General features: G+C 57.7%; 1 protein-coding gene across 3 annotated transcripts in view; it reads right to left on the bottom strand.

Moving 5' to 3' along the window:
• Nucleotides 1–265: 265 nt before the first annotated feature.
• Nucleotides 266–18,022, bottom strand: part of LOC144951417 (thyroid hormone receptor beta-like) — a 55,170-nt gene continuing 37,413 nt past the window's right edge. For all 3 annotated transcript variants that reach the window (XM_078881660.1, XM_078881659.1, XM_078881658.1), the window contains 6 exons: nt 13,329–13,429; nt 11,244–11,391; nt 8,037–8,245; nt 2,771–2,905; nt 986–1,244; nt 266–638 (listed from right to left, as the gene is read on the bottom strand). In XM_078881660.1, coding sequence (XP_078737786.1) covers nt 397–638; nt 986–1,244; nt 2,771–2,905; nt 8,037–8,245; nt 11,244–11,391; nt 13,329–13,429 — 1,094 coding nt within the window. In that variant the 3' untranslated portion in view covers nt 266–396. The remainder of the gene's footprint in view (nt 639–985; nt 1,245–2,770; nt 2,906–8,036; nt 8,246–11,243; nt 11,392–13,328; nt 13,430–18,022) is intronic.

The raw sequence follows: 18,022 nt of genomic DNA on the forward strand, positions 1-18,022 counted from the left end.
ATGCACGGGTGGTGGTGCTGGTGGTGGTGGTGCTGGTGGTGGTGGTGCTGGTGGTAGTGGTGGTGCTGGTGCTGGTGGTGGTGCTGGTGGTAGTGGTGCTGCTGGTGGTGGTGCTGCTGGTGGTGGTGGTGCTGGTGGTGGTGGTGCTGCTGGTGGTGCTGGTGGTGGTGGTGGTGCTGGTGGTGGTGGAGGTGGTGGTGGTGCTGGTGGTGCTGCTGGTGCTGGTGGTGCTGGTGGTGGTGGAGGTGGTGGTGGTGCTGGTGGTGCTGCTGGTGCTGGTGGTGCTGGTGGTGCTGCTGCTGGTGGTGCTGGTGGTGCTGGTGGTGCTGCTGGTGGTGCTGGTGGTGCTGGTGGTGGTGAGCGTTCCCGGAGGCGTGGGGGGCCTCCGTGGCGCCGTCAGTCGTCGAAGATCTCGAGGAAGAGTGGAGGGAAGAGCTCGGCGGGGCACTCCACCTTCATGTGCAGCAGGCGGCTGGTGTGGCAGGCGCCGATGGTGCGCAGGTCCGTCACCTTCATGAGCAGCTTTGGCCAGAAGAAGGGCATGGCGTGGTGCCGCTGGTTGATGTAGTGCTCCAGCGCCAGCAGGTGCTCCTCCTGCGCCCGCTCCACCGCGTCCACACAGGTCAGGCCCGGACGGTCTGCACGCGCGAGCACACGCACACGCACATGAGCAGACGCATGAACACACGCACATGCTGTGCTACGAACCCGGCGAGCCGAGTTCAATTCCCACTCACGGCCAATGCCAGCGACAAATGTCTGAACTGGTCCTGGGCCTCCCCTAGTCAACCATCATCATCACCACCACCACCACCGCCGCTGTCACCGTCAGTCAATCGATCGGTCAGTCGGCCTTACCGCACCTCCGATTAGCACGTTTGGCTACGTACGGTGCGAAAGAAGTTGAACGTACACACACACAACACACCGCCACCACTGTCACCATCCTGCCAGCACCGGCACCGGCACCGGCACCGCCGCTCACCAGACGAGAGCAGCAGCACGGCCTGCATGAGGGCCACCTCGGTGTCGTCCATGTGGAAGGCGGCGAGCGAGCGTCCGAGCTCGAAGATGGAGTCGGAGACGAGTCCGAGGCCGCCGCTGCGGAGCTGACCGCTGGTGACGGCCACGGCGCCGCTCAGCGTCAGCGTCTCGCTGCCCGCGTCGTAGCGCACGGCGGCGCGCAGAGACATGATCTCCATGCAGCAGCCCTTGAGCAGCACGATCTGGTCCTCGCACGGCAGCTAGAGCGCAGGTGCACGCGGCGGGGGGGGGGGGGGGAGGTGGGGGTTAGTAGGGGAGGAGGTGGGGGTTAGTAGGGGTTAGAGGATGAGGAGGGGGTTAGTAGGGGACGAGGTGGGGGGGGGGGGGGGTTGGTAGGGGTTAGGGGATGAGGTGGGGGTTAGTAGGGGACGAGGTGGGGGTTAGTAGGGGACGAGGTGGGGGGGGGTTAGTAGGGGTTAGGGGATGAGGTGGGGGTTAGTAGGGGTTAGGGGACGAGGTGGGGGTTAGTAGGGGTTAGTAGGGGTTAGGGGATGAGGTGGAGGATAGTAGGGGACGAGGTGAAGGTTAGTAGGGGACGAGGTGGGGGTTAGTAGGGGTTAGTAGGGGACGAGGTGGGGGTTAGTAGGGGTTAGTAGGGGACGAGGTGGGGGTTAGTAGGGGTTAGTAGGGGTTAGTAGGGGTTAGGGGACGAGGTGGGGGTGGAGATGAGGAGGTGGAGGTTTAGAGACGAGGTGGTGGAGGTGGTGGAGGAGGGTTAGACACGAGGTGGTGGAGGTGGTGGAGGAGGAGGGTTAGAGACAAGATCTCCTGCGGCAGCCCTTGAGTGTCACGATCTGGTCCCTGAAGGGCAGCTAGGAGAGGAGGAGGAGGTGGTGGAGGAGGGTTAGTCGGGGTTAGGGGACCAGGTGGTGGAGGACGTGGAGGAGGTGGAGGAGGTGGAGGGTTAGAGTTGTGCGTGTGTCTGTGTGTCTGTCTGTGTGTGTGTGTGTTGGAAACATTTAGGCTGGCCTGCCTACGTTCCATCCTGGGTTTAACCAGGCTGGATTGTGTGAGGAGCTCACAAATCCTTGAAAGATCTGGGCAAAGTCTCATCGATGAGCTCCTCCGCCAGGCAAGGCTGCGTTGGCTGGGTCATGTAGCCCGCATGCCCAGCCACCGCATGCCTAAACAGCTTTTGTTCGGCCGGATCGAGGGGGCTAAACGGGCGCGGCACGGGCTAGAGAAGAGATGGAGTGATGTGGTACAGGAGGACTTGGAGCTGAGTGGATTTGCCGATGACTGGTACCAGCGGTGTCAAGATCGGCCTCTGTGGAGGAGGCTCGTGAAGGACGCTACTGGGCAGTCGCCCTCCAACAACAACGGAGGGCGGAGGAGCGGCGCTCACAACAACGAGCGGAGCGCCGGGTGGCTAAAGCACAGCAAGTTGGCACAGTAGGGGGCACAGGTGGTGCATCAGCCAGTCATCTCAGTCAGTCGACCCGTGGCACCTGGGTCTGCCCCGTGACCTCCTGCCAGCGGGCGTTCGACACTTCACGTGGCCTCAAGGTGCACTTGGCCTGGCACAAGCATCGTGGTGACGTCACCGCCACTTAGTGGCGAATGGCGGTTGTTGTGCATGTGTGTGTCTGTGCGTGTGTGTGTGTCTGTGCATGTGTGAGCACTCGGGAACATGTGCGTGTCCGTATGTGGGTACTTATGCGTGCGCGTGTGTGCGTGTGTGCGTGCGCGCGCATACACGTGTGCGTGCACGTGTGCGTGTCTCCACCTCGCAGAACACGGGCAGCTTCTTGGCGAAGTCGACGACGCGGATGATGGCCGGGGTGATGATGCTGATGAAGTGGCAGAACGCCTTCACGTCCACGCGGTCGCCCCCCGCCACCACCTGCCCAATGTCTTCGGGCTGTGGGGCCACGGGGCGAGGGTGGAAGGGGGGAGGAGGGCAGAAAAACGGGGGTTGGGAGGGCAAATGGAGAGGGAGTGCGTGTGAGAGAAGGGACGGAACTTACCTCTCTGTGCATATCAATGTCTGTGTCGCGTGTGTCTCTGCGTGCGTCTCTGTGTGTGTCTCTGTGTGTGTCTCTGTGTGTGTCTCTGCGTGCGTCTCTGTGTGTGTCTCTGTGTGTGTGTCTCTGTGTGTGTCTCTGTGTGTGTGTCTCTGTGAGTGTCTCTGCATGTGTCTCTGTGTGAGTCTCTGTGTGTGTCTCTGCGTGCGTCTCTGTGAGTGTCTCTGTGTGTGTGTCTCTGTGTGTGTGTGTGTCTCTGCGTGTGTCTCTGCGTGTGTCTCTGTGTGCGTCTCTGTGTGCGTCTCTGTGTGCGTCTCTGTGTGTGTCTCTGTGTGTGTCTCTGCGTGTGTCTCTGCGTGTGTCTCTGTGTGTGTCTCTGTGTGTGTCTCTGTGTGAGTCTCTGTGTGTGTCTCTGTGTGAGTCTGTGTGTGTGTGTCTCTGCGTGTGTCTCTGCATGTGTCTCTGTGTGTGTCTCTGTGTGAGTCTCTGCATGTGTCTCTGTGTGAGTCTCTGCGTGTGTCTCTGCGTTTGTCTCTGTGTGAGTCTCTGTGTGAGTCTCTGTGTGAGTCTATGTGAGTGCCTCTGTGTGTGTCTGTGTGCGTCTCTGCGTGAGTCTCTGTGTGTGCGTCTCTGTGTGAGTCTCTGTGTGTGTCTCTGTGTGTGTCTCTGTGAGTGTCTCTGCGTGCGTCTGTGCGTGTGTCTCTGCGTGTGTCTCTGCGTGTGTCTCTGTGTGTGTCTCTGTGTGTGTCTCTGTGTGAGTCTGTGTGTGTGTGTCTCTGCGTGTGTCTCTGCATGTGTCTCTGTGTGTGTCTCTGTGTGAGTCTCTGCATGTGTCTCTGTGTGAGTCTCTGCGTGTGTCTCTGCGTTTGTCTCTGTGTGAGTCTCTGTGTGAGTCTCTGTGTGAGTCTATGTGAGTGCCTCTGTGTGTGTCTGTGTGCGTCTCTGCGTGAGTCTCTGCGTTTGTCTCTGTGTGAGTCTCTGTGTGAGTCTCTGTGTGAGTCTATGTGAGTGCCTCTGTGTGTGTCTGTGTGCGTCTCTGCGTGAGTCTCTGTGTGTGCGTCTCTGTGTGAGTCTCTGTGTGTGTCTCTGTGTGTGTCTCTGTGAGTGTCTCTGCGTGCGTCTGTGCGTGTGTCTCTGCGTGTGTCTCTGCGTGTGTCTCTGTGTGTGTCTCTGTGAGTGTCTCTGCGTGTGTCTCTGCGTGTGTCTCTGCGTGTGTCTCTGCGTGTGTCTCTGCATGTGTCTCTGTGTGCGTCTCTGCGTGTGTCTCTGTGTGAGTCTCTGTGTGTGTCTCTGCGTGCGTCTCTGCGTGCGTCTCTGCGTGTGTCTCTGCGTGTGTCTGCGTGTCTCTGCGTGTGTCTCTGCGTGCGTCTCTGTGTGTGTCTCTGTGTGAGTCTCTGCGTGTGTCTTTGTGTGTATCTCTGTGTGTGTCTCTGCGTGTGTCTCTGCGTGAGTCTCTGTGTGTGTCTCTGCGTGCCTCTCTGTGAGTGTCTCTGTGTGAGTCTCTGTGTGTGTCTCTGCGTGCGTCTCTGCGTGCGTCTCTGCGTGTGTCTCTGCGTGTGTCTCTGCGTGTGTCTCTGCGTGTGTCTCTGCGTGAGTCTCTGTGTGTGTCTCTGTGAGTGTCTCTGTGTGTGTCTCTGTGAGTGTCTCTGTGTGAGTCTCTGTGTGTGTCTCTGTGTGAGTCTCTGCGTGTGTCTCTGCGTGCGTCTCTGCGTGTGTCTCTGCGTGTGTCTCTGCGTGTGTCTCTGCGTGTGTCTCTGTGTGCGTCTCTGCGTGTGTCTCTGTGTGTGTCTCTGCGTGTGTCTCTGCGTGCGTCTCTGCCTGTGTCTCTGCGTGTGTCTCTGCGCGCGTCTCTGCCTGTTTCTCTGCGTGTGTCTCTGCCTGTGTCTCTGCGTGCGTGTCTCTGCGTGTGTCTCTGCGTGTGTCTCTGCGTGCGTCTCTGCGTGCGTCTCTGCGTGCGTCTCTGCGTGCGTCTCTGCGTGCGTCTCTGCGTGTGTCTCTGCGTGTGTCTCTGCGTGTGTCTCTGCGTGTGTCTCTGCGTGCGTCTCTGCGTGTGTCTCTGCGTGTGTCTCTGCGTGCGTCTCTGCGTGCGTCTCTGCGTGTGTCTCTGCGTGCGTCTCTGTGTGTGTCTCTGCGTGTGTCTCTGCGTGTGTCTCTGCGTGTGTCTCTGCGTGCGTCTCTGCGTGCGTCTCTGCTTGCGTCTCTGTGTGTGTCTCTGCGTGCGTCTCTGCGTGTGTCTCTGCGTGTGTCTCTGCGTGTGTCTCTGCGTGCGTCTCTGCGTGCGTCTCTGCGTGCGTCTCTGCGTGCGTCTCTGCGTGCGTCTCTGCGTGTGTCTCTGCGTGTGTCTCTGCGTGCGTCTCTGCGTGTGTCTCTGCGTGTGTCTCTGCGTGCGTCTCTGCGTGCGTCTCTGCGTGCGTCTCTGCGTGTGTCTCTGCGTGCGTCTCTGCGTGCGTCTCTGCGTGTGTCTCTGCGTGTGTCTCTGCGTGCGTCTCTGCGTGCGTCTCTGCGTGTGTCTCTGCGTGTGTCTCTGCGTGTGTCTCTGCGTGCGTCTCTGCATGTGTCTCTGCGTGTGTCTCTGCGTGTGTCTCTGCCTGTGTCTCTGCGTGTGTCTCTGCGTGTGTCTCTGCGTGTCTCTGCGTGTGTCTCTGCGTGCGTCTCTGTGTGTGTCTCTGTGTGAGTCTCTGCGTGTGTCTTTGTGTGTATCTCTGTGTGTGTCTCTGCGTGTGTCTCTGCGTGAGTCTCTGTGTGTGTCTCTGCGTGCGTCTCTGTGTGTGTCTCTGTGTGAGTCTCTGCGTGTGTCTTTGTGTGTATCTCTGTGTGTGTCTCTGCGTGTGTCTCTGCGTGAGTCTCTGTGTGTGTCTCTGCGTGAGTCTCTGCGTGTGTCTTTGTGTGTATCTCTGTGTGTATCTCTGTGTGTGTCTCTGCGTGTGTCTCTGCGTGCCTCTCTGTGAGTGTCTCTGTGTGAGTCTCTGTGTGTGTCTCTGCGTGCGTCTCTGCGTGTGTCTCTGCGTGTGTCTCTGCGTGTGTCTCTGCGTGTGTCTCTGCGTGAGTCTCTGCGTGTGTCTCTGTGAGTGTCTCTGTGTGTGTCTCTGTGAGTGTCTCTGTGTGAGTCTCTGTGTGTGTCTCTGCGTGCGTCTCTGCGTGCGTCTCTGCGTGCGTCTCTGCGTGCGTGTCTCTGCGTGCGTCTCTGCGTGTGTCTCTGCGTGTGTCTCTGCGTGTGTCTCTGCGTGTGTCTCTGTGTGCGTCTCTGCGTGTGTCTCTGTGTGTGTCTCTGCGTGTGTCTCTGCGTGCGTCTCTGCCTGTTTCTCTGCGTGTGTCTCTGCCTGTGTCTCTGCCTGTGTCTCTGCCTGTGTCTCTGCGTGCGTGTCTCTGCGTGTGTCTCTGCGTGTGTCTCTGCGTGTGTCTCTGCGTGTGTCTCTGCGTGCGTCTCTGCCTGTTTCTCTGCGTGTGTCTCTGCCTGTGTCTCTGCGTGTGTCTCTGCGTGTGTCTCTGCGTGTGTCTCTGCGTGTGTCTCTGCCTGTGTCTCTGCGTGTGTCTCTGCCTGTGTCTCTGCGTGTGTCTCTGCCTGTGTCTCTGCGTGTGTCTCTGCGTGCGTCTCTGCGTGTGTCTCTGCGTGTGTCTCTGCGTGCGTCTCTGCGTGCGTCTCTGCGTGTGTCTCTGCGTGTGTCTCTGCGTGTGTCTCTGCCTGTGTCTCTGCGTGTGTCTCTGCCTGTGTCTCTGCGTGTCTCTGCGTGTGTCTCTGCGTGCGTCTCTGTGTGTGTCTCTGTGTGAGTCTCTGCGTGTGTCTTTGTGTGTATCTCTGTGTGTGTCTCTGCGTGTGTCTCTGCGTGAGTCTCTGTGTGTGTCTCTGCGTGCCTCTCTGTGAGTGTCTCTGTGTGAGTCTCTGTGTGTGTCTCTGCGTGCGTCTCTGCGTGTGTCTCTGCGTGTGTCTCTGCGTGTGTCTCTGCGTGTGTCTCTGCGTGAGTCTCTGTGTGTGTCTCTGTGAGTGTCTCTGTGTGTGTCTCTGTGAGTGTCTCTGTGTGAGTCTCTGTGTGTGTCTCTGCGTGCGTCTCTGCGTGCGTCTCTGCGTGCGTCTCTGCGTGCGTGTCTCTGCGTGCGTCTCTGCGTGTGTCTCTGCGTGTGTCTCTGCGTGTGTCTCTGCGTGTGTCTCTGTGTGCGTCTCTGCGTGTGTCTCTGTGTGTGTCTCTGCGTGTGTCTCTGCGTGCGTCTCTGCCTGTGTCTCTGCGTGTGTCTCTGCGTGCGTCTCTGCCTGTTTCTCTGCGTGTGTCTCTGCCTGTGTCTCTGCCTGTGTCTCTGCGTGCGTGTCTCTGCGTGTGTCTCTGCGTGTGTCTCTGCGTGTGTCTCTGCGTGTGTCTCTGCGTGCGTCTCTGCGTGTGTCTCTGCGTGTGTCTCTGCGTGCGTCTCTGCCTGTTTCTCTGCGTGTGTCTCTGCCTGTGTCTCTGCCTGTGTCTCTGCGTGCGTGTCTCTGCGTGTGTCTCTGCGTGTGTCTCTGCGTGTGTCTCTGCGTGTGTCTCTGCGTGCGTCTCTGCGTGCGTCTCTGCCTGTGTCTCTGCGTGTGTCTCTGCGTGCGTCTCTGCCTGTTTCTCTGCGTGTGTCTCTGCCTGTGTCTCTGCCTGTGTCTCTGCGTGCGTGTCTCTGCGTGTGTCTCTGCGTGCGTCTCTGCGTGCGTCTCTGCGTGCGTCTCTGCGTGCGTCTCTGCGTGCGTCTCTGCGTGCGTCTCTGCGTGCGTCTCTGCGTGCGTCTCTGCGTGCGTCTCTGCGTGCGTCTCTGCGTGCGTCTCTGCGTGCGTCTCTGCGTGCGTCTCTGCGTGTGTCTCTGCCTGTGTCTCTGCGTGTGTCTCTGCGTGCGTCTCTGCGTGCGTCTCTGCGTGCGTCTCTGCGTGTGTCTCTGCGTGCGTCTCTGCGTGTGTCTCTGCGTGTGTCTCTGCGTGTGTCTCTGCGTGTGTCTCTGCGTGTGTCTCTGCCTGTGTCTCTGCGTGTGTCTCTGCCTGTGTCTCTGCGTGTGTCTCTGCGTGCTTTCGCCGCCCCTCACCAGGAACCTGCGGTGCTGCCGCCACAGGCTGCCCTCGGCGCTGGTGGAGCGGTGGGCGTCGGTGACGGCCTGCAGCAGCGCCCACTCGTGCCGCGAGGGGCCCGGCCGCTCCCACGCGCCACTCCGCTGCGTCTCTCCTCGCCGCCGCCGTTCGCGGTTCTCCGCGATCAGACGGCGCTTGGCCAGCCGCTTGCCCTCGTCCAGCACGACTAGACGGGGGGCAGCAGGAGGGGGGCGGGGGGGGGCAGCAGGAGGGGGGAGGTGGGAGGGGCAGCAGGAGGAGGAGAGGCAGACCGGGGACGACGGTGAGCATCAGTGCCCAAGCTGGTGCTGTGGGCTGGTGATCTAGGCTACCACTGCGCACTGGAACCACGTGGTCTGGGCTAGTGCCGCGTGCTCTGGGCTAATTATCTGGGCTGGCGCTGTGTGCTAGCGCTGTGTGCTCTGGGCTGGAACCACGTGCTCTGGGCTAGTGCTGCGTGCTCTGGGCTAGTGCTGTGTGCTCTGGGCTGGTGCTGCGTGCTCTGTGCTAGTGCTGTGTGCTCTGGGCTGGGCTAGTGCTGTGTGCTCTGGGCTGGTGCTGCGTGCTCTGGGCTGGTGCTGCGTGCTCTGTGCTAGCGCTGTGTGCTCTGGGCTGGGCTAGTGCTGTGTGCTCTGGGCTGGCGCTGTGTGCTCTGTGCTAGTGCTGTGTGCTCTGTGCTAGTGCTGTGTGCTCTGGGCTAGTGCTGTGTGCTCTGGGCTAGTGCTGTGTGCTCTGAGCTAGTGCTGTGTGCTCTGGGCTGGTGCTGCGTGCTCTGGGCTAGTGCTGTGTGCTCTGGGCTGGTGCTGCGTGCTCTGAGCTAGTGCTGTGTGCTCTGGGCTGGTGCTGCGTGCTCTGAGCTAGTGCTGTGTGCTCTGGGCTAGTGCTGTGTGCTCTGAGCTAGTGCTGTGTGCTCTGGGCTGGTGCTGCGTGCTCTGGGCTAGTGCTGTGTGCTCTGGGCTGGTGCTGTGTGCTCTGGGCTAGTGCTGTGTGCTCTGGGCTGGCGCTGTGTGCTCTGTGCTAGTGCTGTGTGCTCTGGGCTAGTGCTGTGTGCTCTGGGCTAGCGCTGTGTGCTCTGGGCTGGTGCTGTGTGCTCTGGGCTAGTGCTGTGTGCTCTGGGCTGGTGCTGTGTGCTCTGGGCTAGTGCTGTGTGCTCTGGGCTGGAGCTGTGTGCTCTGGGCTAGTGCTGTGTGCTCTGGGCTAGTGCTGTGTGCTCTGGGCTGGTGCTGTGTGCTCTGGGCTAGTGCTGTGTGCTCTGGGCTGGAGCTGTGTGCTCTGGGCTGGTGCTGTGTGCTCTGGGCTGGTGCTGTGTGCTCTGGGCTGGTGCTGTGTGCTCTGTGCTAGTGCTGTGTGCTCTGGGCTGGTGTTGTGTGCTCTGGGCTAGCGCTGTGTGCTCTGGGCTGGAGCTGTGTGCTCTGGGCTGGTGCTGTGTGCTCTGGGCTAGTGATGTGTGCTCTGGGCTGGAGCTGTGTGCTCTGGGCTGGTGCTGTGTGCTCTGGGCTGGAGCTGTGTGCTCTGTGCTAGTGCTGTGTGCTCTGGGCTAGTGCTGTGTGCTCTGGGCTGGAGCTGTGTGCTCTGGGCTGGTGCTGTGTGCTCTGGGCTGGTGTTGTGTGCTCTGGGCTGGTGCTGTGTGCTCTGGGCTAGTGCTGTGTGCTCTGGGCTGGCGCTGTGTGCTCTGTGCTGGTGTTGTGTGCTCTGGGCTAGTGCTGTGTGCTCTGGGCTAGTGCTGTGTGCTCTGGGCTGGTGCTGTGTGCTCTGTGCTGGTGTTGTGTGCTCTGGGCTGGTGCTGTGTGCTCCGGGCTAGTGCTGTGTGCTCTGGGCTGGTGTTGTGTGCTCTGGGCTAGTGCTGTGTGCTCTGGGCTGGTGCTGTGTGCTCTGGGCTGGTGCTGTGTGCTCTGGGCTGGTGCTGTGTGCTCTGGGCTAGTGATGTGTGCTCTGGGCTAGTGCTGTGTGCTCTGGGCTGGAGCTGTGTGCTCTGTGCTAGTGCTGTGTGATCTGGGCTAGTGCTGTGTGCTCTGTGCTAGTGCTGTGTGCTCTGGGCTGGAGCTGTGTGCTCTGGGCTAGTGCTGTGTGCTCTGTGCTAGCGCTGTGTGCTCTGGGCTGGTGCTGTGTGCTCTGGGCTGGAGCTGTGTGCTCTGTGCTAGTGCTGTGTGCTCTGGGCTGGTGCTGTGTGCTCTGGGCTGGAGCTGTGTGCTCTGGGCTGGAGCTGTGTGCTCTGGGCTGGAGCTGTGTGCTCTGGGCTGGTGCTGTGTGCTCTGGGCTGGAGCTGTGTGCTCTGGGCTGGTGCTGTGTGCTCTGGGCTGGAGCTGTGTGCTCTGGGCTGGAGCTGTGTGCTCTGGGCTGGAGCTGTGTGCTCTGGGCTGGAGCTGTGTGCTCTGGGCTGGAGCTGTGTGCTCTGGGCTGGCGCTGTGTGCTCTGGGCTGGAGCTGTGTGCTCTGGGCTGGAGCTGTGTGCTCTGGGCTGGAGCTGTGTGCTCTGGGCTAGTGCTGTGTGCTCTGGGCTGGAGCTGTGTGCTCTGGGCTGGTGCTGTGTGCTCTGGGCTGGAGCTGTGTGCTCTGGGCTAGTGCTGTGTGCTCTGGGCTGGAGCTGTGTGCACTGGGCTGGTGCTGTGTGCTCTGGGCTGGCGCTGTGTGCTCTGGGCTGGAGCTGTGTGCTCTGGGCTAGTGCTGTGTGCTCTGGGCTGGTGCTGTGTGCTCTGGGCTAGTGCTGTGTGCTCTGGGCTGGAGCTGTGTGCTCTGTGCTAGTGCTGTGTGCTCTGGGCTGGAGCTGTGTGCTCTGGGCTGGTGCTGTGTGCTCTGGGCTGGTGCTGTGTGCTCTGGGCTGGTGCTGTGTGCTCTGGGCTGGTACTGTGTGCTCTGGGTTGGTGCTGTGTGCTCTGGGCTAGTGCTGTGTGCTCTGGGTTGGTGCTGTGTGCTCTGGGTTGGTGCTGTGTGCTCTGGGTTGGTGCTGTGTGCTATGGGCTGGTGCTGTGTGATCTGGGCTGGTGCTGTGTGATCTGGGCTGGTGCTGTGTGCTCTGGGCTGGTGCTGTGTGATCTGGGCTGGTGCTGTGTGATCTGGGCTGGCGCTGTGTGCTCTGGGCTGGTGCTGTGTGCTCTGGGCTGGTGCTGTGTGCTCTGGGCTGGTGCTGTGTGCTCTGTCCTAGCTATCTGCGCTTGCGCCACGTGCTGGCGCTGCGTGCCAACGTACGGTCGGTGGCCATGCCCACGGCGAGGCACTTGTTGAAGCGACACTCCTGGCAGTGGTTGCGCGTGCCCTTGTCCACGAGGCAGGCGCCCTCCAGCTTGCACGCGTACAGCGGGTGCAGATTCTTCTGGATCGTGCGCCGGAAGAAGCCCTGCGCGCGCGGACACGGAGCGAGGCGAGGCGCCCCGTCGGTTAGCCGCCGCACCGGCACGCTGGCGCCAACGCGCTGGGCAACCTGGGGCCCGGTATCCACCGCCGTGCCACCCCAGGGGTCTGCCTTGCCAGGTACACCCCCCACCCCCCACTCCTCTTTTGGGGGGTGTGGGGATCTCCGCACTTCTCTCCCTGTCGTGATCCCCCCCGAGGCTCGGCTGTTCCGGCTATAAATACTCTCCCCCGCCTCCTCCCGCCAACGGAGCGGGGAGGAGAGGCGAGGGGCGGCAGCGAGCGCGGCGCGAGAGGCAATCGACGCCGCTGCCGGGACGCCCACGGAGGAACGGCCCCGCCTCGTCAATTGCCAATCGTCGTCGTCGGCGTCGTCGGCCGCACGCTCGATCCCAATGAAGCCCTCACTCCCCGAGGCAACGCCCGCCCGGCCACCACCCCCGCAAGGCGCCTGCTCAGTGGCACCGCGAGCTGGTTCGCGGCTTCCCGCTCCGCCCTCGGTGGACGTTCGCCGCTCTCTACGAAAGCGCGTTCCGTTACGTTCCGTTACGTTCCTCGGCTGCTGCTCCGCGAGCGGTCTCGAAGCGTCGGCCGTCAACGTCCCTTCTGGTCCGAGCGCCACTCAATTGTTCTTAACATCTAGCAGCCTGGCACGTCCTCGTGGACGTGGTCGTCCCTACAGCCAGCAAAACTTTTGTCTTCTACTGAGATGGTTTACGAATCATCATCAACAACAACAAAGACGTCATCCGGTGCTGTTGCTGCGTTGGCAGCGGTGCACAAGAACGGGCGGTCGACAGCTGAAATCGACTTCACACTCGTCAACAACACCACCGTGTGTGGAAAAATATAGAACAGGCGACGTTTCGGGCAATGGCCCTTCAAAACATCTTCTTGGTTCTTTCGGTAAAGTCACGTAGAAGGGAAGTAATAAAATAATAAAAATAAAACATAATAAAATAATTCTCACGACGTTTCGGCCACAACGCAAGCAGCCGTCCTCAGGTGAAGAATGAAACACCACCAAGCTTGGAGCGTATATTTAAGCTGGGTTGGAGGGGGGAGGTGGGAAAAAGAGCGCTTTGACAAAATAATTTGCATATCAAGAGGAATTTAGCATATGGAAAATATGCCCACCTCCTACGCATTTTCCAAATGCTTTTCCATATGCTAAATTCCTTTTGATATGCAAATTATTTTGTCAAAGCGCTCTTCTTCCCACCTCCCCCCCTCCAACCCAGCTTAAATATACGCTCCAAGCTTTGTGGTGTTTCATTCTTCACCTGAGGACGGCTGCTTGCGTTGTGGCCGAAACGTCGTGAGAATTATTTTATTATATTTTATTTTTATTATTGTATTACTTCCCTTCTACGTGACTTTACCGAAAGAACCAAGAAGATGAATCCCTGCAGTCACGAAAGCTTTAAACCTTCAAAACATGTTAGAGATCACGTGCTTACTGATAGTGATGGGTGATGACTGATAGTGATGACTGATGTCTGATGGTGATGATGGGTGATGACTGACAGTGATGGATGACTGACAGTGATGATGGGTGATGTCTGATGGTGATGATGGGTGATGACTGACAGTGATGGATGACTGACAGTGATGATGGGTGATGTCTGGTCGTGATGATGGGTGATGACTGACAGTGATGACTGATGACTGGTCGTGATGATGGGTGATGTCTGATGGTGATGATGGGTGATGTATGATCGTGATGATGGGTGATGTCTGATGGTGATGATGGGTGATGTCTGGTCGTGATGATGGGTGATGACTGACAGTGATGACTGATGACTGGTCGTGATGATGGGTGATGTCTGATGGTGATGATGGGTGATGTCTGACAGTGATGACTGATGGTTGATGGTGATGATGACGAAGCACACGGGCGGCAGCAGCAGAGGGCAGCCTCACCTTGCATCCCTCGCAGGTGATGCATCGGTAGTGGTATCCCGTGGCCTTGTCCCCGCACACGACGCACACCTCATCCTTCTCCAGGTAGCTGGGGATGTAGACTGCGGCGACACGCAGACGTGTCCACCGCAGAGCCCACGGAGAGACATTTTTTAAATTCGGGGTTTAAACAACAACAACAAAAAATACTGAAATGTATCGGGAGCCGCGATGCATTGTGGGTCAATGCGAGGCGGGTGATGGGGGGGGGTTCGTAAATAAACAAACAGAGCTGACCCTCCCCCCGCTCTGCTGTAGCCGCCTTACCAAGGCACCGAGTGTGTAAACATACATCGGCACTGGGGAGACAAAGGCGGCCCGGCGTGGTGTAGGCTGACCCGACCACCCTTCTTCGAGGTCACGGGGACTTCCGAGACATTTTACAAATCTTCAAATCTCGACGACGACGACAACTGAAAAAAAACTCATCCGTTTAAAAATCGTCTCATGCTCTCTTTTAGTTATTTTCAAACTGGTCTTTCTCGCCTCGACTTCTTCTTCTTTACATTGGTGGTGGTTGTTGTTGTTGTTGTTCGCCTCGCCGTGGCGTAGCGCCCTGAGAACAATTGCTTAACGTTTTGACTTAAAACTTTCGTGACTCTAGGAATTCATATTATTGGTTCTTTCGGTAAAGTCACGGAGATAGAATTTTTTAAAAATATAAATTAAATAAATAAAGCGACAAAACCCACGACGTTTCGGTGGCAACACAAGCGGCCTTCTTCAGGCAAAGACCGCTTGTGTTGCGATCGAAACGTCGTGGGGATTTTTGCTTTTATTTTTTATTTATTTTTCAATACAAAATTTTTTCTATCCACGCGACTTTATCGAAAGAACCAAGAGCATGCTTGTTTAAAGGGCGATATTTTTGTTACATTTAAATGAATAATTATTATGAACAGCACTTGACCCCCAACAGGTCACCTCGGCATGGCTGCCTGGTGCTCAGCCCTGCGGCCCCACCACCACCACCACCGCCCTTGTGGCAGCTGCTCGGCGTCTTCGCCTCGAGCTCGTAAAGATGTAAAGAGGCGTCGTTCCTACTCGCTCCGGCCAACCTGTGTCTATGCTCGGCAGAAATAAAAACCCGTTTTAAAAAACCCGTGTTTTTAAAACGTTTCTTCATTCTACGGGTACGCAGTTTGTGTGCGCGTGCCAATGTTGTCCACTCCGCAACGCGCGCGCGCGCGTGATGGTACGTTGCTGTGTGTGGAGGCGCGCCTGGGGGCAGTGGGGAGCGGTAGCGTAGCGGTCCTGGGCCTCCCCTAGGTCGACTAAGCCTCAAATTAGTACCCACCCCCTCGTGTGCCGTGCCGGCCTTCATTAGGTGCACGCAAACAGCACTTGCCCCTACAGTCTGTTAAGGCTACACGGGGGATCTTTGTCTTTGTTGTGCACATGTATCAGTGTGCGAGTCGTTACGTGCAACGTGTACACGCTCGTATCAGGATGGGGAGCGGCAGAGACCCGGGTTCGAGTCACCGGTGACGATGATCTGAACCGGTCCTGGGCTTCCCCTAGGTCGACTCAGCCTCAAATGAGTACCTGGGTGCACTGTGTAAACATCGCCACTGGGGAGACAAATGTGGTCGGGCGCGATGCTGGCCACCCACCCCCTCGTGTGCCGTGCCGGCCTTCATCACAGGTGCTGCGACTCAGCGTTTGTGAATACTGAACAGGGTGTATTTGTGTGAGCACATGCGTGTGTGAGCACATGCGCGTGTGAGCACATGCGCGTGTGAGCACATGCGTGTGTGTCAGTGCGAGTGTTTGTACCTCTTCGAGAGAACACACGCTCCTCTCTTGTCCGGGTCATTGAGGGGAGTAGGGGGAGGGGGGGCTGCACTCATCCCATTATCTCGGGGTTTATGGCAGCGGGCAGGTAGAAGGGAACGGGGTGTGATGGTGGCGATGATGGTGGTAATCATGATGGTGTTGATGATGGTGATGATGGTGTTGATGATCGGATTGCTTCACGATTCTGGCAAATCGCCCGATGTTGCTGGTTGATGTAATTGCCAGCGAAACGTCGCACTACTCAAAGTTTAAATGTCGTGGATTTACTTTCCAACACACCGGTGGGCTGAAGTAGTAAACTAACTGGCACGTGCTGTTTACGTGACAAACCTCGCTGGCTGTGTCCGGTGGTGGAGGGTTCCGACACATTTATACTTACGCGATCTAAGCCAAAACCCTTTATTAATAATATTGGTCGCGAAAGCCTACGTGTTAAACTGAAGGTGGTGGTGTTGATGACGATGATAGTGGTTAATCATGATGATGGTGGTGTTGATGATGGTGGTGGTGATGTTGGTGGTGTTTATGATAGCGAAGTTGGTGGTGTTGGTGATGGCGGTGTTGATGATGGTGGTTAGTCCGGCAAAAAACAACCCCTTACCTCCTCGTGGTGCCGGGCGGCAACGCTGTGGTGGGCAGTACCGTGGGGGGAGGGCCAATTCCGATTGGCCTTTCCCCTCATAGCGTTTGTAACCACCACAGTGGCCAAATGGGGGCTCTGGACGGGTGCGAGGGGCTGGTAACCCCTCCACCTTCAATTAATTACCACTAAACCACGACGGATTTTTTTTTATTAATAAGCTTGTGCCGGAGGCCCCAGGGGGACAGGCGTCTATGACGTATCCTGGCCAAACCCCAATTGGCGGAGCCAGGAGACTGAATCTTCACCCTCGGGGCTCCTCCAGAAACAACAAAAAAGCACTTCATGCGGCCACATGGCATGTTCGAACGCTCACTGCGGAGGAGAGGCTGCCACTCCTCTGTCGGGTGCTGGACCGGTACTGCCTGGATCTCTGTGGTATTCAGGAGGTCCGGTGGACCGGCTCTGGCTCCTGCCACCATGAGGGGTGGACAGTCCTCTACTCGGGGCAGGAGACTGCCAAACAACAGGGAGTGGCTCTTCTTCTGGACAAAATAATGAAGGGGGTGTGGGATCGTGGTGGTGAGATGTGAGAAGCTGTAAGCCCCAGGCTACTTTGGGCTCGCCTTCCCATCAACCAGAGGCGAGGAGTGGTGGTCGTGGTTACTTATGCCCCCACCGAAGACGAACATGCGTCTCCTCCTCTCTGGACGCCCCCCCTCCTCCCTTCTCGGACACCGCGTTCCATCCCTGGCGCTGCCGTTCCGTTATTAGCCTCGACCCATCCGGGCCATTGTCGTCGACCCCCTCTGCCTAAAAGCCCCGCCGCTCGCGTCTTGTAAGAGTGTTGGGCGATGTCACGAACCTGCGTGTGTTCTCTGCTCCGTGTCTCTCTTTCTGTGTCGCTCAGTGGAGAGACGCATGCAGGACCCAAACTCGCATGGAGGCCGACACAAACCCATAGACTCACACAGAAATACAGACTGTGTAGAGACCCAAAGTCTCACACAGACCCATAGACTCACACAGAGACACATAGACTCAAACATAGACCCATAGACTCACACAGAGACCCGTAGACTCGCACAGAGACCCGTAGACTCACACAGAGATCCATAGACTCACACAGAGATCCATAGACTCACACAGAGACCCGTAAACTAGCACAGAGACCCGTAGACTCGCACAGAGACCCATAGACTCATACAAAGACCCATAGACTCACACAGAGACCCATAGACTCGCACAGAGACCCATAGACTCACACAGAGACCCGTAGACTCACACAGAGACCCGTAGACTCACACAGAGACCCATAGACTCGCACAGAGACCCGTAGACTCGCACAGAGACCCGTAGACTCACACAGAGATCCATAGACTCACACAGAGATCCATAGACTCACACAGAGACCCGTAGACTAGCACAGAGACCCGTAGACTCGCACAGAGACCCATAGACTCATACAAAGACCCATAGACTCACACAGAGACCCATAGACTCGCACAGAGACCCGTAGACTCGCACAGAGACCCGTAGACTCACACAGAGACCCATAGACTCACACAGAGACCCATAGACGCGCACAGAGACCCGTAGACTCGCACAGAGACCCATAGACTCGCACAGAGACCCATAGACTCACACAGATACCCATAGACTCACACAGAGACCCGTAGACTCGCACAGAGACCCATAGACTCGCACAGAGACCCATAGACTCACACAGATACCCATAGACTCACACAGAGACCCGTAGACTCACACAGAGACCCATAGACTCATACAGAGACCCATAGACTCACACAGAGACCCGTAGACTCGCACAGAAACCCATAGACTAGCACAGAGACCCATAGACTCACACAGATACCCATAGACTCACACAGAGACCCGTAGACTCACACAGAGACCCATAGACTCATACAGAGACCCATAGACTCACACAGAGACCCATAGACTCACACAGAGACCCATAGACTCACACAGAGACCCATAGACTCACACAGAGACCCATAGACTCACACAGACTATGAGTAAACCGGGTTTTCAGGTGTAGCGAGTTGATGGTCTCATCACGGTCACCGATGACCTCACAAGGAAAACCCATCACTTTAATTCGGGTTTGTAATTAATTTAATTAAAATACCCCTAAGGCGATGTCCGCTTCTGCGGGCTGTTCTCTAAATAATTCTGAAATTTCCGAGTGGACTTTGTGTTGTTTCATGCCGATGCAAAGCCAATGGCCGCTATCGCCCTACTATTGCGTAAATAAATC

The sequence above is a fragment of the Lampetra fluviatilis genome, chromosome 62, assembly GCF_964198595.1.
Source record: "Lampetra fluviatilis chromosome 62, kcLamFluv1.1, whole genome shotgun sequence".
NCBI classification, from domain to species: domain Eukaryota; kingdom Metazoa; phylum Chordata; class Hyperoartia; order Petromyzontiformes; family Petromyzontidae; genus Lampetra; species Lampetra fluviatilis.